This window comes from Panulirus ornatus, chromosome 18 (assembly GCF_036320965.1).
Source record: "Panulirus ornatus isolate Po-2019 chromosome 18, ASM3632096v1, whole genome shotgun sequence".
Taxonomy (NCBI): Eukaryota; Metazoa; Arthropoda; class Malacostraca; order Decapoda; family Palinuridae; genus Panulirus; species Panulirus ornatus.
In genome coordinates this window covers 28,344,797-28,368,758 of record NC_092241.1, presented here as the reverse complement: position 1 = coordinate 28,368,758, position 23,962 = coordinate 28,344,797, and the positions used below count along the sequence as shown (strand labels likewise).

General features: G+C 41.9%; 1 protein-coding gene across 5 annotated transcripts in view; it reads left to right on the top strand.

Moving 5' to 3' along the window:
• The window catches only part of LOC139755017 (uncharacterized), a 116,058-nt gene that overhangs the window by 78,223 nt on the left and 13,873 nt on the right, over nt 1-23,962 (top strand). For 4 of the 5 annotated variants that reach the window (XM_071672937.1, XM_071672935.1, XM_071672938.1 and 1 more), the window contains 3 exons: nt 1,873-2,038; nt 6,724-6,921; nt 14,821-15,038. In XM_071672937.1, coding sequence (XP_071529038.1) covers nt 1,873-2,038; nt 6,724-6,921; nt 14,821-15,038 — 582 coding nt within the window. Of the gene's footprint in view, nt 1-1,872; nt 2,039-6,723; nt 6,922-6,970; nt 7,169-14,820; nt 15,039-23,962 lie in introns of all 5 variants that reach the window. The other variant, XM_071672936.1, reaches the window with a different exon arrangement.

Here is a 23,962-nt window from a genome sequence, read left to right as displayed (position 1 = left end):
ATTGTTTGACCTGCCCCACCCGCGCGGCATCATAACGCCCTTCATTGTGGTGCATAGGGAGTACCCTACGGAGCAGGGGGAGTGTCTCCCGCTGGGGATGGGTTGGTAACAGTTTGGTGTTGACGGTGGGGACGGGTATTGGAGAGAGGAACAAAAGCAGACAAGAATCTCAAAGGTTTTGGGGTTAGACGGGGCTGATTGACGCCATTTAATAACAGGCAGACAGACGTGTAAATTCAATATCATATTGTACTATTTTTGTAGACAGGATTGAACTTTGTTCTTGAGTTATGTCATATCAGTGGTCCAGGTCACCGATTATAATTTTTCATCTATCATTTCATACTGGAACACATACAGTAGCATTGCTACAGATAAAGTGTTAGTAGTACATTATTCAGGATTGGCCTGGATGTAGACTTTTATCCATGACTGGAGCCTTCAACTTGAGAAAAAGTAATATGCTCAGGTGTGTATTTGAAACATGACAGAGGAGCTTACAGACGGTAACAATGATAGTGATGTGAAAGGTTTTTAAAGATTCATTACATATGGGACATGCAGTTACAATAATACAAAGAAGGGTAAAGTGTACTTTACACACAAGACATGTAGTTAAAGACTGTGCTTGTACTGGGCATGATTACAATCAGGTGTTTATATAGATTAGGGCATGGAGAATATGGATATCATCAAGGATATTTCTGCTGGTGAAATACTTACAAAGCCATCGATACAGCATATTACTTAAACACTTCAGAGTAAAACTGTGAAATACAGCCACCAACACGGAAGTAGGTACACACACACTTACACACACACTCTCTCTCTCTCTCTCTCTCTCTCTCTCTCTCTCTCTCTCTCTCTCTCTCTCTCTCTCTCTGAAGTTAATGTAGAGACGTAGCCATTCCTGTCACCCTCTCTTGGTCTGTGCTGTGAGTACCCACACGAGAAGCTGCCCAGAATAGTCGCTATTCATCTCACTGTCTGGAAAATTATCGCCTCATTCCATATTGTTTCATCCGTTTACTGTCTTCAGTCAAGGGGAAGATATCACTCGTAGTCGAGTAGAAAATTCGAGCTTTACGTCGAACTCTTGTGAAACTGTGCGACTTAACGATCGAATGTTCACTGTAACGTGTGTTATGTTTGGCAGCTGTGGTAATGCTAGGATGATTGGCTCACTACAATACCCGATGGAATCTATTGTGTTCGTATGATAATGGCTTGGGAAGTGATAATGTGTTTATGAGAAGAGCACCTCGGCCTATTAGGTCCACCCTCATTATCATCTGCTTCTTCAGTGTTGGCCTAACCACACCTCGCTCAAGATATACACTCCAGAACGGAACACTATTTGTTTACCCTCAGTTTTGTAACGGTGAAGTACTTCAGGATACTGGAAAAGTGTGCCATTCTTCCCAACCTAAAATGATTATGTATATTTGAACTCTTTGTGCATGGATAAATGCAGTAATTCAATGAACAGTTTTTGATTGAATCTTCCTTTGCTTTCAGGAACAGCACTACGTCTTAGTACGTAAAGGTAGGTTTGATACAGAAAAAAATATGTGTCATTAGTGAAAAGGCATCACCGAAATCATCTACTCCCTAGTCATACCCCTCATGTTAACGAGAACATGAACAATTACGTCTTCATCTTGGTACAGAGTATCAATTCTCTCCTCCTCCCTTCTACAGGCCACATCATTCCCCATATAACCTCTGATCCTATCTACATGATATACCTTAACAGACCACAACATGAATCATCCACTTGACCTTTCCATACTCCGTTTGCGCCATGAATCTTCCACATGCCATTGCACCTCCATGTAAGCCAGTCCATAACCAGCCCCTCTCCTGCCGCAGGTCATGGCGGAGTGAACCAGCTGGGCGGAGTGTTCGTGAACGGGCGGCCGCTCCCGGACATGGTTCGTCAGAGAATCGTGGAGCTGGCTCACAACGGCGTCCGCCCCTGCGACATCTCCCGCCAGCTCCGCGTCTCCCACGGCTGCGTCTCCAAGATCCTCTCCAGGTAGATGGTACCTTCGTTGACCGTGATCGTTGTCGTAGTAATAACAGTATTGTAGAATTAGCGAAAGTGCTTGTATTGGTTGTAGCATTACCGCTGCTGATGTAAGTATATTACTTTGCGTGATAAAGGTGCCCATTTTATCGACCAACTACTCCTAGGGGATGGATTAACAGCTGGTTTGACTGTGGACCGATTGCCGCAACCAAGATTCGAACCAATGCGCTAGACCCTGTGCGGGGTGGCCCGTGAATGCGTCACGGTCAGGAACGCTAACCACTGCATCACAAGAGGTCCATATTACTTGCTTTTGTTGCTTTTGAACCTTTTTATACCATGATTTACCCGTTAGAATGGTTAAAAGCAGTGTCATAGATACGTTCAAGAACAGACAACTACTTCGCTTCAAATCTGCAAATATATACGCCTCCTTAGTTGCAGGAAATTGTTACATTAGCTATTGAAATACCTGTCTTTTTGCTTATAGCAAACTGATCTATTAATTTTCAACCGCTTTCTCTCTCTCTCTCTCTCTCTCTCTCTCTCTCTCTCTCTCTCTCTCTCTCTCTCTCTCTCTCTCTCTCTCTCTCTCTCTCTCTCTCTCTCTCTCTCTCTCTCTCTCACACACTCACACACACAAACAGCCTCGAAAGTACCCTGTGGTCTGTTGCTGCTTGAATTGCATTATATTACTTTGTATGTATTGGAAGGTGTTAATTATCATGATACACAGAATTTGCAAACCACTTTTCTCTTTACAACAAAACTATAGGAAAAAATAGCCACCTCCTTGGTGTAAGTGTCTGATCTGTGTAAAGCGTGCTTGAATGTCCACATTTATTTCATCTCCAATGTCACTATTGCCTCTTGAAATATGTAAATCATTTGGCAGATCAATGGATCATTTGTATGTCCCTCTTGGGTGATACAGTTAGTTTTAGAATAGCAAAATAAGCGATAAGAGGATGGTGGTGCGGTGCATTTCACATGAGCAACATCCAGTCCTGTTATGGGTTGGGATTGTGTCTCACTGGCTTCAACTCTCTCTGCATTCTGCCATTTCCCCAACATTTTTCTTTCAGCTCGTCCATTTGCTTCGCTATCCACCGCTATCCCTTGAATATTCTATGTCAGTTATGTATTCCTCATTTGATATAGATATATCACAATACCAAAAATATCACCTGAGTGATGACGACTTAACTCCTGCAGCAACTTAAACTTTTATATACCTCTCTCTTTTCCTGGGAAAAGTAGTGCCACACTTTCGGTATATTCTCACAAAAGCATTTCCATGTATAACTATCTGCATCCACCATTACTTTTCGTGCATTATTTCCTTCCGTTTCCTCCCCTTCCCCCCCATCTCTCAATCTCTCTCCTCTGCCTTCCCTTCTTCCTTTCCTCATTCTCTTTGTCCCCCACCCACCAGCTGAGATCAAGGCAGCCGAAACCTACCATAACAAAGCCAGTCTTCTCGGTGGAGAGAAACATACGGCCTCATAACAGCAGTCTTATGGAAGACAGTGGCAAGGATAGCCGTAACAAAGCTGGGTTGATCTGCTCCACTTCGCCTGTGGTGATGCTCAGGGTCCCCTAACCCTCTATGGATGGTACCGCACTGGTTCTGATCGTGAGTCCTCTAGCTCTGTGTGATCATCTGTCCATGGAACGGTTGGCAGCCATATGTGATTCTGCTGTCCTTCCTCTGTCTTTTGAGCATCAACCCTATATATATATATATATATATATATATATATATATATATATATATATATATATATATATATATATATATATATATATATATATATATATATATATATATATATATATATATATATATATATATATATATATATATATATATATATATATATATTAGTTGTGATACTTTCTGTCTCTCTCTCCACCACACACGGTGCTCCGTGGAACTTTTACATTTCTAATTAGTCGGCAGTTACTTTGGTGTGTGTGGATTTATTAGATACAGTTCAAAATAAAAATTTCAGTTAATTCACACAGATTTAGATTTTTATATTCCCACCGTGAATTCCCCCATGTCATTCTCAAACCAGTTTATTAAATGAATTACCCCTTACAAAAATTCTTAACAGCCATAAAGTCGTAAATTTGATGTTGGCGCAATTCCCCTGAGCGGCGGCGCGCTGGTCCCCTCCGTCGTGGCTGGCTGCTCTGCTTCGCTGGATGTGGTCGCCACAGCGAGGGGAGCCTTGTATAGTATTCGGAGTTCTCTCCCCGACCCTTCCCTCTGCTGAGCTTCGTGCCATTGTCTCGGCCCGCTGATATCTTATTTGGAGTCTATGATTGATGGGTGATAGGGGAGGATTTAGGTATATTTGTCGGAAAGGGATGAAGAGAGAGTGGAGGAACTATAATGTGGGGAGGGATGTAAGGAGATGGGAATACTGTGCCACAAAGATCTGATGTCCCATTAGATTTTCTTTTGCAAATATAATCAAGAATTTCGTTGAAGGTTTTGTTCAGTTAAACAAGAGAGGGAGGGGAGAGTAGGACGAGAAAAGATTGCTACTTTATTTTTTTTACAAAGAAAAAAGTAAATTGTTTAGAAAGAGAGACGTAAGTTGTTTGATCTGTTTTGTCTGTTGGAAAGAATCTAATGGCGTTTGTGAACTCATTTCGGGTCGTTGTCAAGACTAAATGCTGGAGATGCTGTCCAGAGAATGAAGTTATCTTGGTACCAGTACCCTCTGGGACCAGCCATCAGCATACCTCGTTAGAACATCATTTACGACTTAAAAACAATCTGCTTCATAAAGTTTCAGGCCATAGTTAGCCAACTGTTGTGTGGATGTGCCCAGCGCTGGGTGCTCCATCCTATGTGGAAGAATGAACAAAATTCACAACATATGTGCAGATCGATTGTCGTATCTGTGTACTGGCTAGTCAACCTGAAATTTTGGATATCACAATTTGCATTCTAATGACAACCTTACTTGCCATCTTCCCTGTGTTTGGGATCGCTTTCATTCACTGACGATTTCTTTTTCCTTTGTTACTCGTCACTTGACCAACTACGAGCTTTGTTGAAACGGCTCGTTATTACGTCATTAAGGAGCTTTTGTCGCGATTATGGTATGATATATCTTACTATCGCCGGTTGGTGATGACGCTGGACCTACAATGCAACTGTCGTAAGAACAAAAAAATTCATGTCATAAATCTTCAGAATAACTCGTTGAGAAAAGGAAAGTGCCGCAGGTGGCAGACCTGCCAAATTGGACTCGAGATATGACGTGTTGTTCATGCTGTTATTCCACAGAATTATCAATCTTATTTGTATCCTTGTCCTTTGGTCTATTTCTGTAGTGCTGTAATGCCATGGACAGGATATTTAAGTGTTCTCATCATATGATACTGTGGTTTTCGGTTTGTTTATGTTTGGGGAGGTGAGGGAAGTAAATGCGAAAGTCTTGGAGAGAGCGGCGAGTATGCAGACAGTGGGGGACGAGAGGGCTTAGGAAGTGAGTCAGTTGTTTGCTAATGATGAAGTACTGGTGGCGGATTCGATTGAGAAACTGTAGAAGTTGGTGACTAAGTCTGGAAGCGCTTGTGAAGGGACAAAGTTGAGAGTGAATTAGAAAACAGCTGGATCATTAGGTTTAGCATGGTTGAGGGACAGGTTAGTTGGGGTGTGAGTGTAATGGTGAAAACTTGGAGAAAGTTAGGTGTTTTAGGTAACTGGAAATGGACTTGGCAGCGAATGGAACCATAGAAGCAGAAGTGAATCATAGAATGGGGGAGGGAGGGAGCAAGGGTTTCATATGTCGAAACTTTTTCATCATAACCTCTTCAGCTCTTTAATCCATACACTTGTACATTCATTACGTGTGAGTGGAAGTTTTGTAGTAAGGAAACTTAGAAATAAAGCAACCATAATAGTCAGTCTGGCGCGGGTCGCCTGGTCACTGGTGGGTAGAGCAGCAAAGAGGGCGGAGCCACTGCCAATCAAGAGGACGCATTCCTGGCTGGACGGGAAGCTAATCCTGTGGTGGCACATGAATAATGATATATATTTTGGCTCTGTATCATTCTCTCAGATGGCCTTTGGTCGAAACGCAAGAGATTGACTCACTCCTGCTTCATTTATATATATATATATATATATATATATATATATATATATATATATATATATATATATATATATATATATATATATATTTTTTTTTTGTTTTTTGCCTGTCTCCCGCGTTTGCGAGGTATATATATATATATATATATATATATATATATATATATATATATATATATATATATATATATATATATATATATATATATATATATATATATATTTCATACATATTCGCCATTTCCCGCGTTAGCGAGGTAGCGACAAGAACAGAGGACTGAGGCTAAGAGAGGAAAATCCTCACTTGGCTCCCTTCTCTGTTTCTTCTTTTGGAAAAGTAATACATACATATATATATATATATATATATATATATATATATATATATATATATATATATATATATATATATATATATATATATATATATAATTCCTTTTATAACCACTTTCATCAGAATATACTCGTGATCTATGGTTTTAGGGCCGCGGGGTCCAGATAGCGACTAAGCCAAGCCATCGTATCTCAGCTGATCCACACACACACAGACACACATCAATCCTTCTTGCAGGTACTATGAGACGGGATCCATCAGACCCGGTGTAATCGGCGGGTCTAAGCCCAAGGTGGCCACACCTACAGTGGTGGAAGCCATCGCCAACTACAAGAAACAGAACCCCACTATGTTTGCCTGGGAGATCCGGGAGCGGCTTCTGGCAGATGGTGTGTGTGACCAGGAGGGCGTTCCATCTGTCTCCAGTATTAACAGGTGGGTGACGGCTGACAATAATTAAACCGACCTCGTCGTTTTCTTTTAGATTTTACGAGACCGGAAACTATAAGGCCAGTATCATCGGCGGCTCCAAACCCAAAGTAGCGACTCCCCTGGTGGTGGACACCATTGCCAGGTACAAACGGGAGAACCCGACCATGTTCGCCTGGGAGATCCGGGACAGGCTGCTTGTGGAGAATGTTTGTACCCAGGAGAACGTACCCTCCGTGTCCTCCATCAACAGGTAAAGTCGGCAGTGGACTGGTAACCTGCTTATACTCGGGCAAGAATTTTCATTTGTTTGCCTGAGCAGTAAGCACTTCCAAAATGTAGCGCTTTTTTATACCTTGTGTGTATCTGTTGTCTATCTGGCTACTGTTTGGAGCTTACCATTTGCTTTTGTTTGCGCTTTATTGTCTGCAAGTAGACTTTCTTTTCATTTTTACATTAGTAGATAGTAGAGACAAGGAAGGTAAGTGTGTACTTAAGTCAGTACCAACACAGTACAACTGATGGTTTTGTTGTGCTATGCACGCCTTTAGACGTTTCGTCAGTCTCTATTGCGTCCTTTCTGAGAGACAGGCATGTATCACTGTATATGCCTTTTTTAAAGGAATCAAAACAGATGAAAGTGTGTTAAAGGAAGAAACACCTTAAAACAAAAAGCGAGACTACATCCGTTGTGTTTGATGATACAAACTGACGAGAAAAGGAAGTTCCTTCAACATAGGATTGAAAGCATGAGATGCTTCACAGAGTCATGGGGGCATGGAAGCAGTTGGCTTGTTTTTGGATGTACGAGTTTGCCTATGGCTGTCACTACATATTGTGATAGAGTCGCAGGTGTGAAAATAGGCACATAGATGTAACAGGTCACTGCTTCGGTAAAGTGCCATTATATATCTAATCCACACCTGAATTCTAAAGAAACAGTCAGATTTAGTTATACGTATAACAAAACCAAGGAGATTTTGATAGTCATCCCTAATAGCACAGGACCAAATCCTGTTATAACTGGCGATGTTGGTGACTTGAAAGTAGTATATCAGTGATATGGGAGAATTGAATACAAAAGGCAGAGCCTCCAGCTAACAATTCTAGATGCAGCCCTAAGATAATTTCTCAAAGCTATCTTGTTCTACTAGGTATCATAGAAGAATGTATCTATATCAAACGATGCAGCTGATCAGTGAGAAACTATATCCTTCCCGTAACGTGAGAGACAATTATTTTCCTTTCGAAGTTTCATGGCATCAGTGTTATGCCTTCTTCACATCTACCAACGAAGCAAACTTTTCTAAAATGTAGTCCCGATGCTACAAGCGTTGCTTCATTCTATACTCCACTTTAGTTCAGTACTTGAGTAAGAAGTACTCTCTCACCATTGTACTTTAGGGACGCAGTACAAGCCCTTCGCTCTTACTGGTGAGCTTAGATCAACGCTGAGGTTAATGAGGTAGCGACCGTCTCGTTATCGCCCTCCGACCTCCTCATTTTCACTCTCGACTCTCCAACTTCTCTGGGGCGTCCCCTGCCTAACTTGCTAGTCATTCATTCTACAAGAATCCACCTCTGGCAAAATTTCATGAAAAAAAAGAAAATAAGCAATGCTTGGATGTGCTTTGTCCGTCGAATTTCGAGAGAAGAATGTAGCTAGATCTCGATGGAAAAAAAATGGGCTAAGCATTAAGGCCAAGATCCACTGGTGTTTCAGCGGCCTCTTATCTTAACAGCCATTACTGACAGGAGCCAAGCTCATTAGAGAGTTGCTGGTGTTGCTAATGACCTCATTCAGTTTCACTCGGCGTCTAAACAATGCCGTGGTGCTCCATCGCCAGAAACAATTCACAACCAGATGGATGACCTTGTAATACGTAAGAAGCTTACGACTTCTACTTAGGTCCTCATTTTGCTGAGGTAGATGCTGGCTCTTGTAGCTGGAGGTGACCAAAGGTGGTTAGGTGGTAGATGGCCAAAAAACACCTTCCTGGTGAAGGAATTCGCTCCCATTACTTTCCCATTTTCTGCTCTTTCTACTCTCTCTCTCTCTCTCTCTCTCTCTCTCTCTCTCTCTCTCTCTCTCTCTCTCTCTCTCTCTCTCTCTCTCTCTCTCTCTCTCTCTCTCTCTCTCTCCGCAAGCATTTCTGCAAACCGAAAGGATTTATTGATGTCTTTATGTGTTTGTTGCCACCGGTGTACATGAATAGTAAGACGTACATCATTTAGACTTAATATCATTCGATGGAACTAAGGCAGAGTGAAACATCATCAAGAAATCGAGGAAAAAGTGAGGAAAAGTATCTAAGGGCTTCTGGTGCTACTGCCTAACGTAGTCTGATATTTAATTTTGCTTGTTTCAAAGGAAGTCTCTCATTACCCCAGTACCGACTCGTTAAGGTTGCTTGGAATAATTTGGTGGATGTTCTTCTTTTCCATTTTCCATTTATTTAGGCTACAGTGAGAAAGCAACGTAAATGAACAACCTTGATCATTTTTTCCAGTGTGCGTAGAAGTGGCGAAAAAGACAAAGCCGAGCTGAGTTGTGTGTGTGTGTGTGTGTGTGTGTGTGTGTGTGCTTTATCGGACTCCGACTTCTTTAGGATACTCCACGCGAGAAAAGCACCTTTGGCAAGGCTGGATCATCGTCAGTCGTCCAAACTAAGTACAATCCCGCCAGAGAGCCTCTTCCTTCATAAGAATCCATCCTGTCTTTACTACAGAGTGCAGCGCAGCCTCAGGCCGCAAGAGTTCCTGGAAAAGTGGACCTGGAGTAAAACCAGGACACTTTTTGAAAGGGGTTCTGGGATGATTATAAATACAAAATTATATTTTCACGCGTGTTCTTATCGAGGACCATCAATATACCGACTGCTGTTCTATAATCGAATTAATCGTACCCATTCTAAAGAGCGGAAGGTATAAATTTTCCAGAGAAATAAGTTAATTTCTCTTTTTTTTAAGGCCCTAGATGAGGAAAACCAGCCAAGCAACAAATTTGGTGTCGGGCATCTTGATCCTCTTGGCGGGAAAAATTGCGACGTTGACAAATGAAGATCAGCCTCCACTCCCGACTAGATTAGCTTTTTTTTCCTCCACCAATCCCCCCCCCCCCCCCCCCCCCCCCCCCCCCCCCCCGAGGACTAGATTAATGCCCTTCAGGTGGGATTGCCTTCATTTGATAGTTCTTAGCGAGCCTCTCAAACTCACTTTCAGGAAATGCTGTTCAGGATTTTGTGAGATATGAAGAAGCAGTCAGTATTATATATATATATATATATATATATATATATATATATATATATATTGGAAAGGATCACAGTTTTGCGGGTATTCAAGTATATTCCTATGAGTCCACTGGGAAAATGAAACACGATAAAGTGCCATGTAGAAATTGTGATAAGTTTTATGTTGGGCAGACTGGTAAGGATCTTTCTGTTAGACTTAAGCAACATGAATATAGTATAAGAACAGGACGAGAATCAAATGGCTTGTTTAATCACGTTAAAAACTATGATCATTGTATTGACTGGAGTAATGCCATCTCAGTTATTAACTCTAACTCCAGTACAACGAGAAATATCATTAAATCTTCTATTATTAAATGCACAAAGAATTATAATCTTAATATTAGTGAAGGTCTATACAAATTGATAACTTTATTGTTGATGAAATTTGTAAACAATCCAACTTCTTGTCCACATAAGTTTGATACGCTCGTTGTCTTAGACAATCACATGTTTACCAAATGGCGTCCTAGTTACGTCTCTTCGTTGTATATCAACTGACTGTTATATTTCTCTCTTGTGTCTCCCCTGATGATGTGATTATTACTCGAAAGTGCACTTGGGAACTTAAAGATTAAGTAGAAATGGTGATGAACAGAGGAGAAATTTGGAGAGACTGAAGGAAAAAGCGAGAAATATACAGATGGCGGACGGACTGCCCTGATGCTTATATATATATATATATATATATATATATATATATATATATATATATATATATATATATATATATATATATGTAATATGCAGCACTTGATACTTAGCTTGTGCTTGTGAAGATCAGCTTGTGAACGTTGTTCATTAACGTGAGCATTTTTGATGTTTGTAACTGTTAGCTTGTGCACGATGTTAGTTATTGTGGCGATCAGCATGTGACTGTTACCAGTGGTCGTGACGGTCAGCGTGGTACCGTTAGATCAAATGGGAAATTAATCCTTTCCTCGTTTGTACTTTGGGAACTTTGGTGCAGTGGATAAATCACTAGTGTAATTGATTTATTGTGGGATATGTTCTGTTGGATGAGTGGTGGAGTCTCCGTCTGCCTTGGAGACTTTTTTTTCTATATGTTCATTTACACATCACCTGGCTTGTTCCAAGCGGACCACTGTTATGCCACTAGGCATATTGACAGGGGAAGTCAAATGAATAAGAGTGAATAGTATCCAAGAAAACCCCAGCATTAGTCGTCCCAGAGGAATGGTTCAATTGATCAAAGTGCGTTAGGAGATAAGTACGAATCATTAAGTACATCTATCAGCAATAGATGTAGGGAGATTACGTGTGGGCTGTGGTCCCAGGAGAGAGAGAGGGAGGGAGCGAGCGTGAGGGGGTCCTCCAGTCCCTCTACTATGCTGGCAGTGGGAGTAGCTGCCTCCCCACCAGACACTACTCTACCGCTACCACCTCCCTCCTTGTAGTGCTTTAAAAGGCGGTTGTGGCATAAAGACTTATCGGGTTGTGTGTGTGTGTGTGTGTGTGTAAGTTAGAGTTAGGAGGTGCTACAGATTTCCTTATATTTGTTGTATGCGATTTATAATGAGACGCGCGTTCCTGTGGTTGCTTAAGCACAAATAATCTGATCACGATTTCCATTTCAAGGTATTAGATAAAGTTATTATTTGTAGCATGTTGATACGAACGCCTTGTGAGGCATTGCCATAGCACTGGACTCAGAGGAGCTCATAATGCAGGCTACGGTTCATCTCGCTCCGACTTCGGAAAGAAGGTATATTCAGCGCGACAGAGAAAACGAGTATTTGAATGAGGTGGGGAGGGAAAGTAAGAAGTGTGCAAAGTGAAAACATCAGCGAAAGTGTAAAGTGGGTAAGAAACCTTTGAAAGGAGATGTTTTACGGATCGAGAAAAGGAGCAGATGACAGGACAGAGCTTAAGGAACACCAACGATGATAGGAAAGAGGAAGGAGTCGCACCATCCATAACTCTTGCAGTGGCTCGGTTGGAGGGGAAGCTGTGCGTTAGGGAGCAGAGGGAAGCAGGGAAGGGAAGGAAGTCTAGAGAGCCAAGGCTTGTAACGCATCCTGTTATATGTTTTTGAAGATATCGAGATCCACGAGAAGAGTTTCACCGAAATCCCTAAGAGATGGGGACCAGAGGTAATTCACATAGAGAGGTCATCAGAGGACCTTGCGCAGCGAAAACTATATTGGTTATCATAAAAATAAAGGGAGTGGGTTTCTAAGCGCCTGAGAAAGTGAGTTAAGATAAATTTCAAAAATTTTGGAGACAGCGGAAGTGAAAGTAATGAGATAGAATGGTCTCCTTTCTTATGGATAAACTGCACCAAGTCATGTACCCTGGAAGAAAGTTATGTCTGCGTATTTGGACAGAGACGGAATAGGCGAGCAAGGACCGGGGCTAGTTCAAATGCATACTCCATTAAGATTCGAGGGGTTATGCCATCTGGATCATAAGCACCTTTCACGCTTGGAGCTGGGAAAGTAGTCATTAGATCCAGCCCGAAGAAAAGGCAGGAGGTTGCATCGGTTCAGCAGGAGAGATATGGAGGATAAGGACCAGACAAGACTTGTTCAGAATTAAATCAAAGAAATAAGCTACCGGAAAGATTGGCTTTATTGCTTGGATTGATCCAATCAATACTCTGTTTTAATGAAGGTGTGCTTGACTCTACGGAGAAGAGCTTTGCAGTGATTCCGAGCAAAAAATGAAAGCAGAGTGGGTTTGGGCGGAGGCGAAGAAAATATTTCTACCTCTGTTGTACTCTGTCCCTGATGCAACAAGCATCGCAACACGAGCGGTCAAACCATGCCTTGAGGGAGAAAGATCTGGTGGAAGAAGGGATGCAGGACTCCATCCGTTTATATTGCGGTATTGATTAATAAATGACGGCGATGGGGGGTTGTTTACCTAACACACAAGCAATGTGCTAAACTTCTCTTTCCTTTTTGTCTTCTTAAATGCATTGGTTACTCTTCAGCAATTAATGACGTTCGAGAAAGAAGCACATATAATTGTTAATTTGGAAAGGACCTTATATTGTAAAGTCTTAAAAACTATATATGTTGACTGTAGCGCCAGAAATAGATATTGACGATACTCCCTTTGGCTGCGACAACATAATGTCCTGCTCACTTTTGCGATCACTGTGGAAGGTTGGAAAAAAGCAAGCGGTGGTGAGGTCTCTAAATGAGGGGCGAGAGGTGTCATTTCCTTGTCTCTGCTTCAGTCAGGGTAAAGAGCCTGGGTGCTAGTGACAACTGACTCCAATACCAATATCAGTTAGTGATTCAAACCTAATCAACAGGGAGAGGGGAGGAGGGCTTGTTCCTAGGTAGGAGGGCTTGTGCCTAGGTAGGCTGGCGTTGGGGTGACCGCGACCGACCCTAAACGCTTTGTTTATTCCTTAATGTCGTCGTTAGAGCCAGGGGCGACACATCTTCTGGAGGTTTGCATTATAAGACTTTCAGGTACATTTCATACGTGCGGATTACCTTAATCTTAGGATGATCTTGTGTGTAAACATCTTGTTCTTTGCCCCAGTAGGAATACATATCATTCGATTGTAAATGCATCGTGAATTGATGTTTATTATACTAAATTGTATGTATTGCTTTTTTGTTATGACGCAATTATGCGAGTTTCTCAGTGTAATGTAATGCTGATGGATTCATAACTCATGAGCTATCTTCCTAAATGAAAATAACCTTACTACAAGCTTATATAATCCTGCTGTCATAAACGCCTTCCATTTCCTGGATATCCTTCATCCTAATATATACCTTTAACGGCCAGACTATCCTTACAACCGAGCTAATCACTGCTGGGCAGGCTTTCTGTTCAGTTTATCCGTACAAAAGAAAACTCTTTACCGCCTTAGCTATGATCACATTCACCACATTCGCCTTGCTGTTCTCACATTAACCAGCCATGTCCATCTGGCCTTTCCCATTTATCGCTACCAATTGATTATCACCGCCTTGTCTTTCGCCTTTTACATGAACTTGACTGACACATTTTGCTCAACTCCATTCAACATAAGGACCTCCATGCACCTACCAACCACCACTCTGAATTGCCACTTCATCACCACCTAACTACTACCTTACCATCCTCTTCTCCTTTCCCGTACCACCACCATCTTGCCCTCTCCTCTACATCATCCCTAACTGCCACCATACCGACGTGCACCCTTCGCTACCCCCCTGAACACTATCCACACTACCTGATACTAGTCACCACCTCCCACTTTGCTATCTTTCTGTCACCATCTCTTTCACCGTGTCCTGAAGACCCCAACCTCTCTCACCAGTTCTAACCAACGTTCCCTTGCCCTTCCATGTCTCCCAATCTCTCACTGCTACTGCTTTGCCGTGACCCATTTCACCATCTCCTGACCAATAACACCATATTGCCCTCCCTAATCCACCACACCGCCCCCTCACTAGCACCCTCCTTGTTCTGCCCGTCTCATTATCTTCTAACTACTATCATCTCACCTCTCCCCTTCTGGTTCTTGCCTCATTGTTCTGCCTTTTTCGTCATCCCCGAATATTATCATCTTGCCTCGACCATCTTCTGTTCTCTATTATTTTATTGTACCACCTTCACCACCACCGCCCTCACCTGCCCACAGAATAGTGCGCAACAAGGCAGCGGAGAAGGTCAGGCACGGGCTCTCAGGGACGCCCTCACCAGTGTCGCAGGCCACCTCCGCCATCACCCACGTCCCTCCCGCGCCTCAAGAGACCGTCCTCCAGCGCCCCGGGTCCTACTCCATCAACGGCATCCTCGGCCTTCCCCCCCTCACAGATCCTAATGGAAATATCCACAAGAGGAAGAGAGAAGATTCCGGTGAGTAGTTCTCGAGATGTTAAGTTGTAGCTGGCTCTCAGCACCGGTGGGAGTGAGGCTGCAGCTACTCCATTAAAGGGAACTGTTTTTCATCACCTCCAGCTTCCCTTATATGCCCACCCGTCGAAGTTCTCCCTCATTATCTCCTGGGTGACGAAACGAATGATTTTCCAGAAGTGATATGATCGTTCCTTCTCTTTTTCTCTCCCAGGGCTAAACTCTCGCAGTCATATTTCTCGAGTTTATATATATTTTCGAGTCTGTATTTTGGAACTTTAATTCCTCATTTTCCCATTTACTTCATACTGTAATTATGATATTCAATTCTCTTTTTGGGCTTCTATCTCATGCGCAACTCCCGTTTACCCGTTCCTCAAAAACGTTCGAGAAACCATGTCCTCAAACCTCTCTATACCAATTACACCATTGTGGTCCAAGCCTTTTCTTCCATAATATTGAGCATCATCAATGTGGCCCTCAGCCCCAATCCCAGTTGCCTCTCCCTCTTGTAGTACAATACTCTGTAGACACCAGTGGAGAAACATTACTCACAGTAAGATGTCCACAACTGATACTGTGGTCACGTCTTGTTCGACAGTATTAGTTTGGAGTGGTGATGAAGCATTGCCAGTTTCTTAGACCGTGCTAGGATTTGTCACCTGATCCTCTACATTCCTTTTTCTTATATAGGTGGTTGAATAATCGATAATGACGGCTGTGTTTCCTTATATGTTCGGAAATAATCTAATCCCTCATAGAGCTAGAGCTCATTACCATCTTGCTTAGCGTCGCAAGCTTTGCTCCCCACGATAGCCAACTCTCAGAATTGGCTTATGCAAACCACAGACAGATCCTCGCTATTTTTTGTCGTCAACTTAAGATATTTCCACCTTAGTTCTTGCTCTGTCTTTAATGCTGCATTATATACCTTTCATAGTGAATAAATCAAACCGTAGTTGGCACAGGATTCATGGATAATTTAGAAAGCTAGATGGCAACATGTACACAGGATTACACCTTCCATTCTGGATTAGTACTTGACCAATAGCGACTTGGTTTATACCTGTCGGACCTGTTACCCTGTAGCTGGGGTGAAAGTCTTCCCAACTTGTTGCTCGATAAAAAGAGTATTTCTCAGTCGTATATAGAAATATCACGGAATGAACAGACCCTCATATTCGCGAATGCATCTTGCTTTCTTTTCTCCACATCTGAATGATGATATTATGCATGATTTTGGGTTACGTCGTTGTTCATTTGTGACAGAGTGATACACAAGCAGTGTGGTGCCTCCTGCCGGAGTTCACGGCACATCGTTTTCAGCTTTACAGACCTTGGTTGTTATCTAAATCATCTTGGGATTGTGGATGTGTCTACCAATACGTGCGAAAGGAATTCTAGCCATCTAAATCCATCTATTCAGTCAGATATCCTTCCTGAAAATGTCTGAGATGAGCTTGGAAAAATTCATTATTCGTGAGAGTGATTCTCCTAGACTTCACCAGCAACAATTTTAAGCAACAACATCGTTGTGGTAAATTTGCGAGAGAAACAAGATTTTCTGGACATAAAACATATTCTCAACTGTTTTACGACTATGCACCAAACGCCAGAGGTTACTAATTTCTAAAATTAATGTTCATGCAATGTAAGTTAATGGTAGTGTGTGTGTGTGTGTGTGTGTTAGGGTATGTGCGTTTATTTAATCTTATTGCTCAATCGCAGCATCGCCCAAGTGATTAGGTCTTAAATGAACATATGACTGTTTACATTAGGGCTGTATTTAGCGAAGCGAACATATTACCTCGACGTAATGATGCTTTTAACTTGACGTTAACGGCCTCAATGTCCCAGGCATTTGATAGGCTTAGATTCCATCTAACCAACCGTCCTTTAGCCAACCACCTTGGATCAGTAAGGGGTAAGTGAATCAGATACCAAGATATCCGAGGTATTTTAGTTAATCTAACGTAAAGTTGGTGATCCCCTGCTTGATGATTATATGGCGACACACAACGTAAAACGGATTAAAACGGACATGTTCATCTATTAACTCTTATCCTGAATCGTCTCTTTTTTTTTTTATTTTTTAAATCAGAGGACTCGTATGTCTCTATCTCTCCATCAGATTGTTAAGGTGGTATGTGAACACGCGTGAATGACATACCTTCTCTTACCTATTATCTCGACTGCTGGCGAGAGTTATTGTACCTCAAGGGCTACATTGATGACTTAGTTGCTACTTCACGGAGCTGTCGTGTTTATAGAGATTTAAACATTTACGGGTGACTGGCTCCTGTGAAGAACCATCTTTCTTTTTTCGGTAATTTAACGTTTTCAGCCACACAGAGATTTTATGGTAAGCGATGGTATGCGTCCTAGCCTATGGAATGAGTGTTTCTAGCCAGTGGTTGTATAAGATAGACCTATCGATTGCATGTGACAGAATTTTCTAAGTTCTGTGGGACGTAAAGTATAGAAATACTCCTGATCTACAGGCTAGGTTCATAGTTGCATTCTTGCAAAGTAGCTGGATTATTTGCCTATTTTTTCCAGGCTGTCTTCCAAACTTTTCCCGTTATATCTTGCGCAATACTTTGAGAACTTCTTTGTATATAGCCATCTTAGCACGAAGGATAGGTATAGCGCTATATTTCCTTAAGTAAATGTAACGATAACTCACTGCATTTTGTAAGTTTGTTTTACTCATCATATTTGATGTGAATCTTATTGCTAAGAGATATCCAATATACCAAAGCAGATATAAACTGGTGAGAGCTTTGTGTTCGTCTTGATGGATTGCTGATAATTGTAAGACTACATTACTTAGTTCTCTTTAATCACCTGTTGTGTATCTCTACCTAGAATAGTCAGTGATGTCCAGTGAACTCCAGTTCTAGTGATTTTGTTAAGCTAGCCTTCGTCACAGCAGAGTAAACAATTTTGTCAACTCCTCCGCATCAGAAAAACTTTCTTCATAATGCCAGTGGCCAGGTGACCGTACATTCTAGCTCTATAATCTAACTCTTAAAGATGTACAGTTGCTCTAGTTTAACTATCCGGCCATATGCCTGGAGAGCGTGATACAAATGAAGTCAGTGAATGCAGCAGACGAGTAAGGAGGGGACTGAAGATACAAAATCATGCTAATGTCTTCATTCCCTGTCCTTAACAGCCCGCCGTGATGAAGGGCCATCTATTCCCTGTCGCTGTAAATGCAAATGAGGAGAAGGTTTCGGGAAATTACACCTGAGCTTAACGAGTGATCAGGAACACTTTCCCGTTTTGCTTGTAAGTGAATTGAATTGGCTGCCTGAGTACGTATACTGAAGTGGTTAGGTCAGCGGTTGTTTTTAGATAATCTCGTATGATTTGTCACGGCCTGTCTACCTGGGAAGGCAATGATAAGCATGTTTGAAGGTAAATAGTTCCGACAGCGTTGTATGGCTGCAAGACATGGGCTCTAGATGAGAATGCATGGAAGAAAGTGAATGTGTTGGGTAATGAAATGTTTGAAGACAATAGTAGCGTGAGGAGTGTTGATCGAGAGAGAAATGACAAAGTAAAGAGAAATGTAGTAATAGGAAGAATGTGGTTGAGAGAGCTTAAGAGGGTGTGCCGAAATGGTTCGCACATGTGGAGAGAATGAGTGAGGAGTGGCTGACAATAAGGCAATATGCATCAGAGGTGAGAGGGACAAGTAGAATGGGGTAGACCGCACTGCAGAGGAAAGGATGCAGTGGAAGTGGTCTCGAGTGCTCGGGACCTGGATATGCATACAGCACCCGGGTCAAGCTTCATGTAGAGCAGGTGGTCGCAACTTGGCTGACCATGGTCTCTGGTTTGATGCCCAGTTCGTCGATTACTGGCGGTGCTGTCAAGAACACCCTGGTCGTTGCTACGTGCCATTCTGATAGAGCTTATCTTTAAGTCTAGTTATTATGGTATCAACCTAAAAAGTCTTTGCTTGCTTCTACGAATTATGATACAGTAAGGAATATTTGGCAGGGAACAATAACAAGGTCTAGATTATTTACGGTTTATCACAACATAGAAAACAGATTCACAGCAAATATTTAGTGATATATATATATATATATATATATATATATATATATATATATATATATATATATATATATATATATATATATATATATATGTGTGTGTGTGTGTGTGTGTGTGTGTGTGTGTGTGTGTGTGTGTGTGTATTGTATGGGGGAAAATGTATCCTTATAGTTACTATATTGATTACCATGCTGATATAATACAGCTCATTCTGAACGCTGTGGGTTGGACCCCGTAAAACGCCCATCGTCAAATAGTATACACACTCGACTCGAACAAGACTTACAGGGTTTATGCGTTACCGTTATATGACTCAGAGGGAGAGCCATATGCCCACAGGAGTACTTGATGGCTGGGGAAACATTTGGGCCCTGTTGATGCCCTCGTGCCCTTCTAGGTTCATTGTTTCTCAGAGCTCCGTCCCCTGCCGATAAATGTCACTGGTGAGGCGACGCTTTGAGGTGGAGCAGCCACCGGAACGGAGGAGCATAATGCGTTCCTTGACAATATGAGCCCTGTGTCAGCTAGAGGGAAGGACGGAGGAAAGGGATGGGAGCTGTTACTGAGGGAACAGGAGAGGGATGGCTGTGGGGAAAGAATGAAACTCTTAGAAGGAAGAGAGAGAGAGAGAGAGAGAGAGAGAGAGAGAGAGAGAGAGAGAGAGAGAGAGAGAGAGAGAGGGGAAGAGGTAGAAGAATGAAAGTGTAGAGAGTGGCCAAGATAAGAACAGACTCTGGAAATAGGGATGAACATATGCAAGCAATAATGATGATGGTTATCATCAAATGGATCGACGGAAGAAATGGAGTTAGACTCGTATGATATACTTACGGAAACCGTACAAAAGATTTGATGAATAGAAAAGTCATTTTGATAACTAGAGAGAGAGAGAGAGAGAGAGAGAGAGAGAGAGAGAGAGAGAGAGAGAGAGAGAGAGAGAGAACTGCGGCTGTTGGAAAAAGATGGTTCTGGCAAAGTAATAGCAGGAGATTCAGTGAGTGGAAGGCTTTTAATCCTCTCTGGAAAAGATAGTGATAGGAGAGGAATCGCCACAGATACAAGGTTGATACTTCGTATAGGGCAGAATAAGACCCCTGTAGATGTATGTTGTGTGGGGTTTTCAGGATAAAAAGGAGGACATAGTTATTGCTGTCACGCTTATATCAATGTTGAGTAAAACTGTAAGATTTTGAAAATCCACAATAAGAAACAATTGAAATTTCATGATCCTGGAGAAGTCCTAAACATGAGATGAAATAGGCTAAGTGCAAAAATACGAATCAGTATCAGAGGAGAGGGGAAAGTGAGATGACATTGAATAGAAGTTTTTAACTTAAAGGAGACATTAAAAGGAGGAGACTGTTCTTGGAGAGGGGAGAAGAAAGAGTTTAGGTGATAGGATAGTACTCTGAGGGACATCACCGTTTACAGGATGAGGGCGAAGTTACACCATCAATACTACTGTGATGGAACGAATGAATTTTGCATTCGAGAACAGATAGCTAGTGGAAGGAAGCTCAGCACGCAAAGTTTTGCTTTGGAGATATCGTCAAAGGACATGATAAAAGATGAATCGATATGCTCAAGAGGTAAGAAAGGAAATTAAATGCGTTTAATACGGTGTTCCACATCTGTCCGGTGGGAAAGAGAAAGGCCCTTAATTCTAATTGGATCATACCGAGTGTAGCGCATCATGTGGAGAACTGGATGAGCTGTACTCGTTATTTTCCCATTAGGGTCGAGTCTATATTTCTTTCCTCCTTACCGATGTGGAACAACATATCAAACGGTCAACACAAACTTCAGATAGTCTTGACTACTCCTCTAATACATTGAACCACTTCAACATTTTCACCCCCTCTTACGTCTTCCAATCACAAACCTTTCTCTTTAACTATGTACGTGGCAAGTCTTCTCCCTATTCCTCTCTAGAAATGCTAATTTCAGGATTTTCAAAGTGGTCAATATCCTTCCTCGCTCAACATTTACACAGGCTTTCCTTGAAACCAGTACATCTCCTCCGGGCATCGAGATGCCTTTAGCTACACTTCTGTATAGCCTAGGTCACCTTGGTTGGGATGGAGTGTAGAAAAGTCCAACCCTTGGGTATGATGACCTGACCTTTGAACTTACCCTTCAGAGTCGTACTGTCGTGTACCGAAAGTCATGATCACAGTGATTCGTCCCTCTTGTTTACTCGCAATAACCTGATCCACGTTAGCTTAATTCTCATTGATACTGCACAGAGTGGAACTTACCACTGCATGACCTTAATAGGATGTGCATGGCTGAAAAGTGACATTTTCTTCCATGATAGCCATATTTCATTCAAGTGCAACATAGATGATGCTAAGCCTCTATCAACAACGCAGTAGGGGTCACTACCGCCATAACAGAATGTTCCACGGGCTCAAAGGAGTCATATGGTACTAACTATAACCTGAGGCACGTTAGGACGTACGACCCATGACCACGACGGTATGTTGTCATCGTCTTTGATCTGGCCAGTTAGCGTCAGTGAGATCATACCCAGGGGTCGTTATCCTAGTGCAGTAATCCACTAGGATCATAACGAGTATAGCCCATCCAGTGCTCCATACTGAGGATTTCAGCGCGTGGATAGATTTTGTACTTCAGGTGATTCTAGTGATTTCACACTCGTTCTCTTTCTCATACTGAACACTCTCCATTCTTGCGTGTGCAATATCTCAGGATAAGGAAGCAGTAACCTCAAATAATTCAATAGCGCTGAAACGTAATTTCTACCTATATCACACTCTCCAAATGTCTCTCGTGCCCTTCTGTTCAGTTTCAGAACACCACAAGTAATCCCTGATATAACATACACATATTTTGCATAACCATATCCTCCAATCTCTCCAGGAAGCTCCACCTAATCATATAATCATCGTCACAAAGTCTGCTTCCGAAAAGCTAGAGGTGCTGTATAGCGAGAGATGTTATTTTCTTAGTGAGCAGCTATATCAAAGTACAGGGATGTTATCGCCCCTGTATGGAGTACTGCTTATATATTCTTAGGAGGATCTTCCTCCATCTATTGATTAACAATAGTGGCATCAAAAGCATTCTGTCTCGCTATTCTCCAAGCATTATTTCTTTCCTACTATCCCTCTGTCCACCGTAATGTTGCTGCCTTATCCCTGTTCTAAGGTGTTATTTCAGTCACTGATCTCTTAAACAGTTTGTGTGTGTCCCTGACGCGCGTGTAGCTGCTGCTTTCCATTAGTTTTTGTGGGGAAACTACATATGCGAAGATTGAGCGTTATGATGCTTACTACCTGTGGACAGTCAGGTTATGGTACTCGCTTCCTCTTGTCATCTTTCCCTCTCCCTATGACGTTTTCTTTAAGATTTAGGTCGACAAGCACTTGAGGGTTTCTATTTTTTCTTCTTACCTTATATTACTTTCACCTTAAATGGGCTATGACTGTGGCATGTTTTCCCCGTGACCTGTCGGTCGCTGCAGTGAAAGAAACACAGCCCTTATAACTGCGGAGAGAGTGGTAAAGATTTTAGTTGTAGATTTGATGGCGAAAAATATGGCTAAGGCCTTGGACGACTGGGTGTCAGAAAGACGGATAGTTAAGGAAATAGACGGTATTCAACAGAGTGGGAGGTTGTATCGCAGACCATGAACACTGTTGAAATGAATAGAGTAAAAGCCAGATGAAAATGTAGTGTTGGTAGAGGTTGTGTGGACCCCTATTGTTTAATGGCGTGCAAGTGGCTACCAGAAAACATTTAGCTCCCCTTCAACCGATAGAGCTTTTTTCAGTTCAGCTCTGGAGAAATAATCTTTCACTGCATCTGGAGAAATAATCTTTCACTGCATTTCTATATATTCACTATGAACAAGGTAATCTGAAAATTTAGAGTAAAGAATGATTTGAGTTACATTTTGCAAAGTATTGTTTGTGTGAGATGGAGTGATATTTAAGTGAGACTGGACAGTTGTATTGATCTATATCTCTATTATCATGACAAACTGCAGTCAGCTACGAAGAATCTTTGATCGTTGGCAGGGTCGTAAAGTCATTTAAGACCTGGAAATCAGTCATGAAGGTATCCACAAACTGGGAGATGAGTCCCTCATTAGGGATGTGGTCCGAGTCTCAAACATGGACAGCGACTGAATACACGAAAATAAATACAAAAGCTTTTGAGTTTACGTGATGCCATATAAAGGAAATAATTTTTAGGTTATCATGAAACATAAGCCTCATCATGTTCCATTGTCAGAGATAATGGAAGGGATTGCATGATGGTATCTAACTCTACGTCACTCATGTTTGGGTTATCGAATCTGCATCACTAAATCTCATGCACTTCTACCCTCATACATTCCCCGGCCACAACCATCTTTTCCTTTATTAAATACGATCCTCTCTGTATCGCCCATCTTTGCGCAGATGATTGCATTTGCCAATTTCCTTTATTTAGAACTTGTTCTTTATCATTAAACTGAAGGTATGATTTGGTACGTAAACCTCTCTTACCATTACAGTGCCTTGCCACCCACCAACTCATCCTGCTTCTTTTGTGATCTAAGCTGACATTTTACCGTTTTTTACCGTTGCTGTGCACACGCCATGGTCGTTATTTGCCAGTGTCTTACCTACAATGCCGAGGGTGATCAGGTCTCTCTCAGTGATGAGGTCCAGGTCGAGGGTGATTTTGTCTGTGGTCTGTTTATTAACTTACTGGTACAGGAAAATGGTTTTAGTAGAGTTATCCAAGTCTGTTTCCCTCCTGATCACCCATTAACGTATTCCAGTTTTCTCGTGGATTCATTCCCCCTCTCACTGATACACACACACACACACACACACACACAC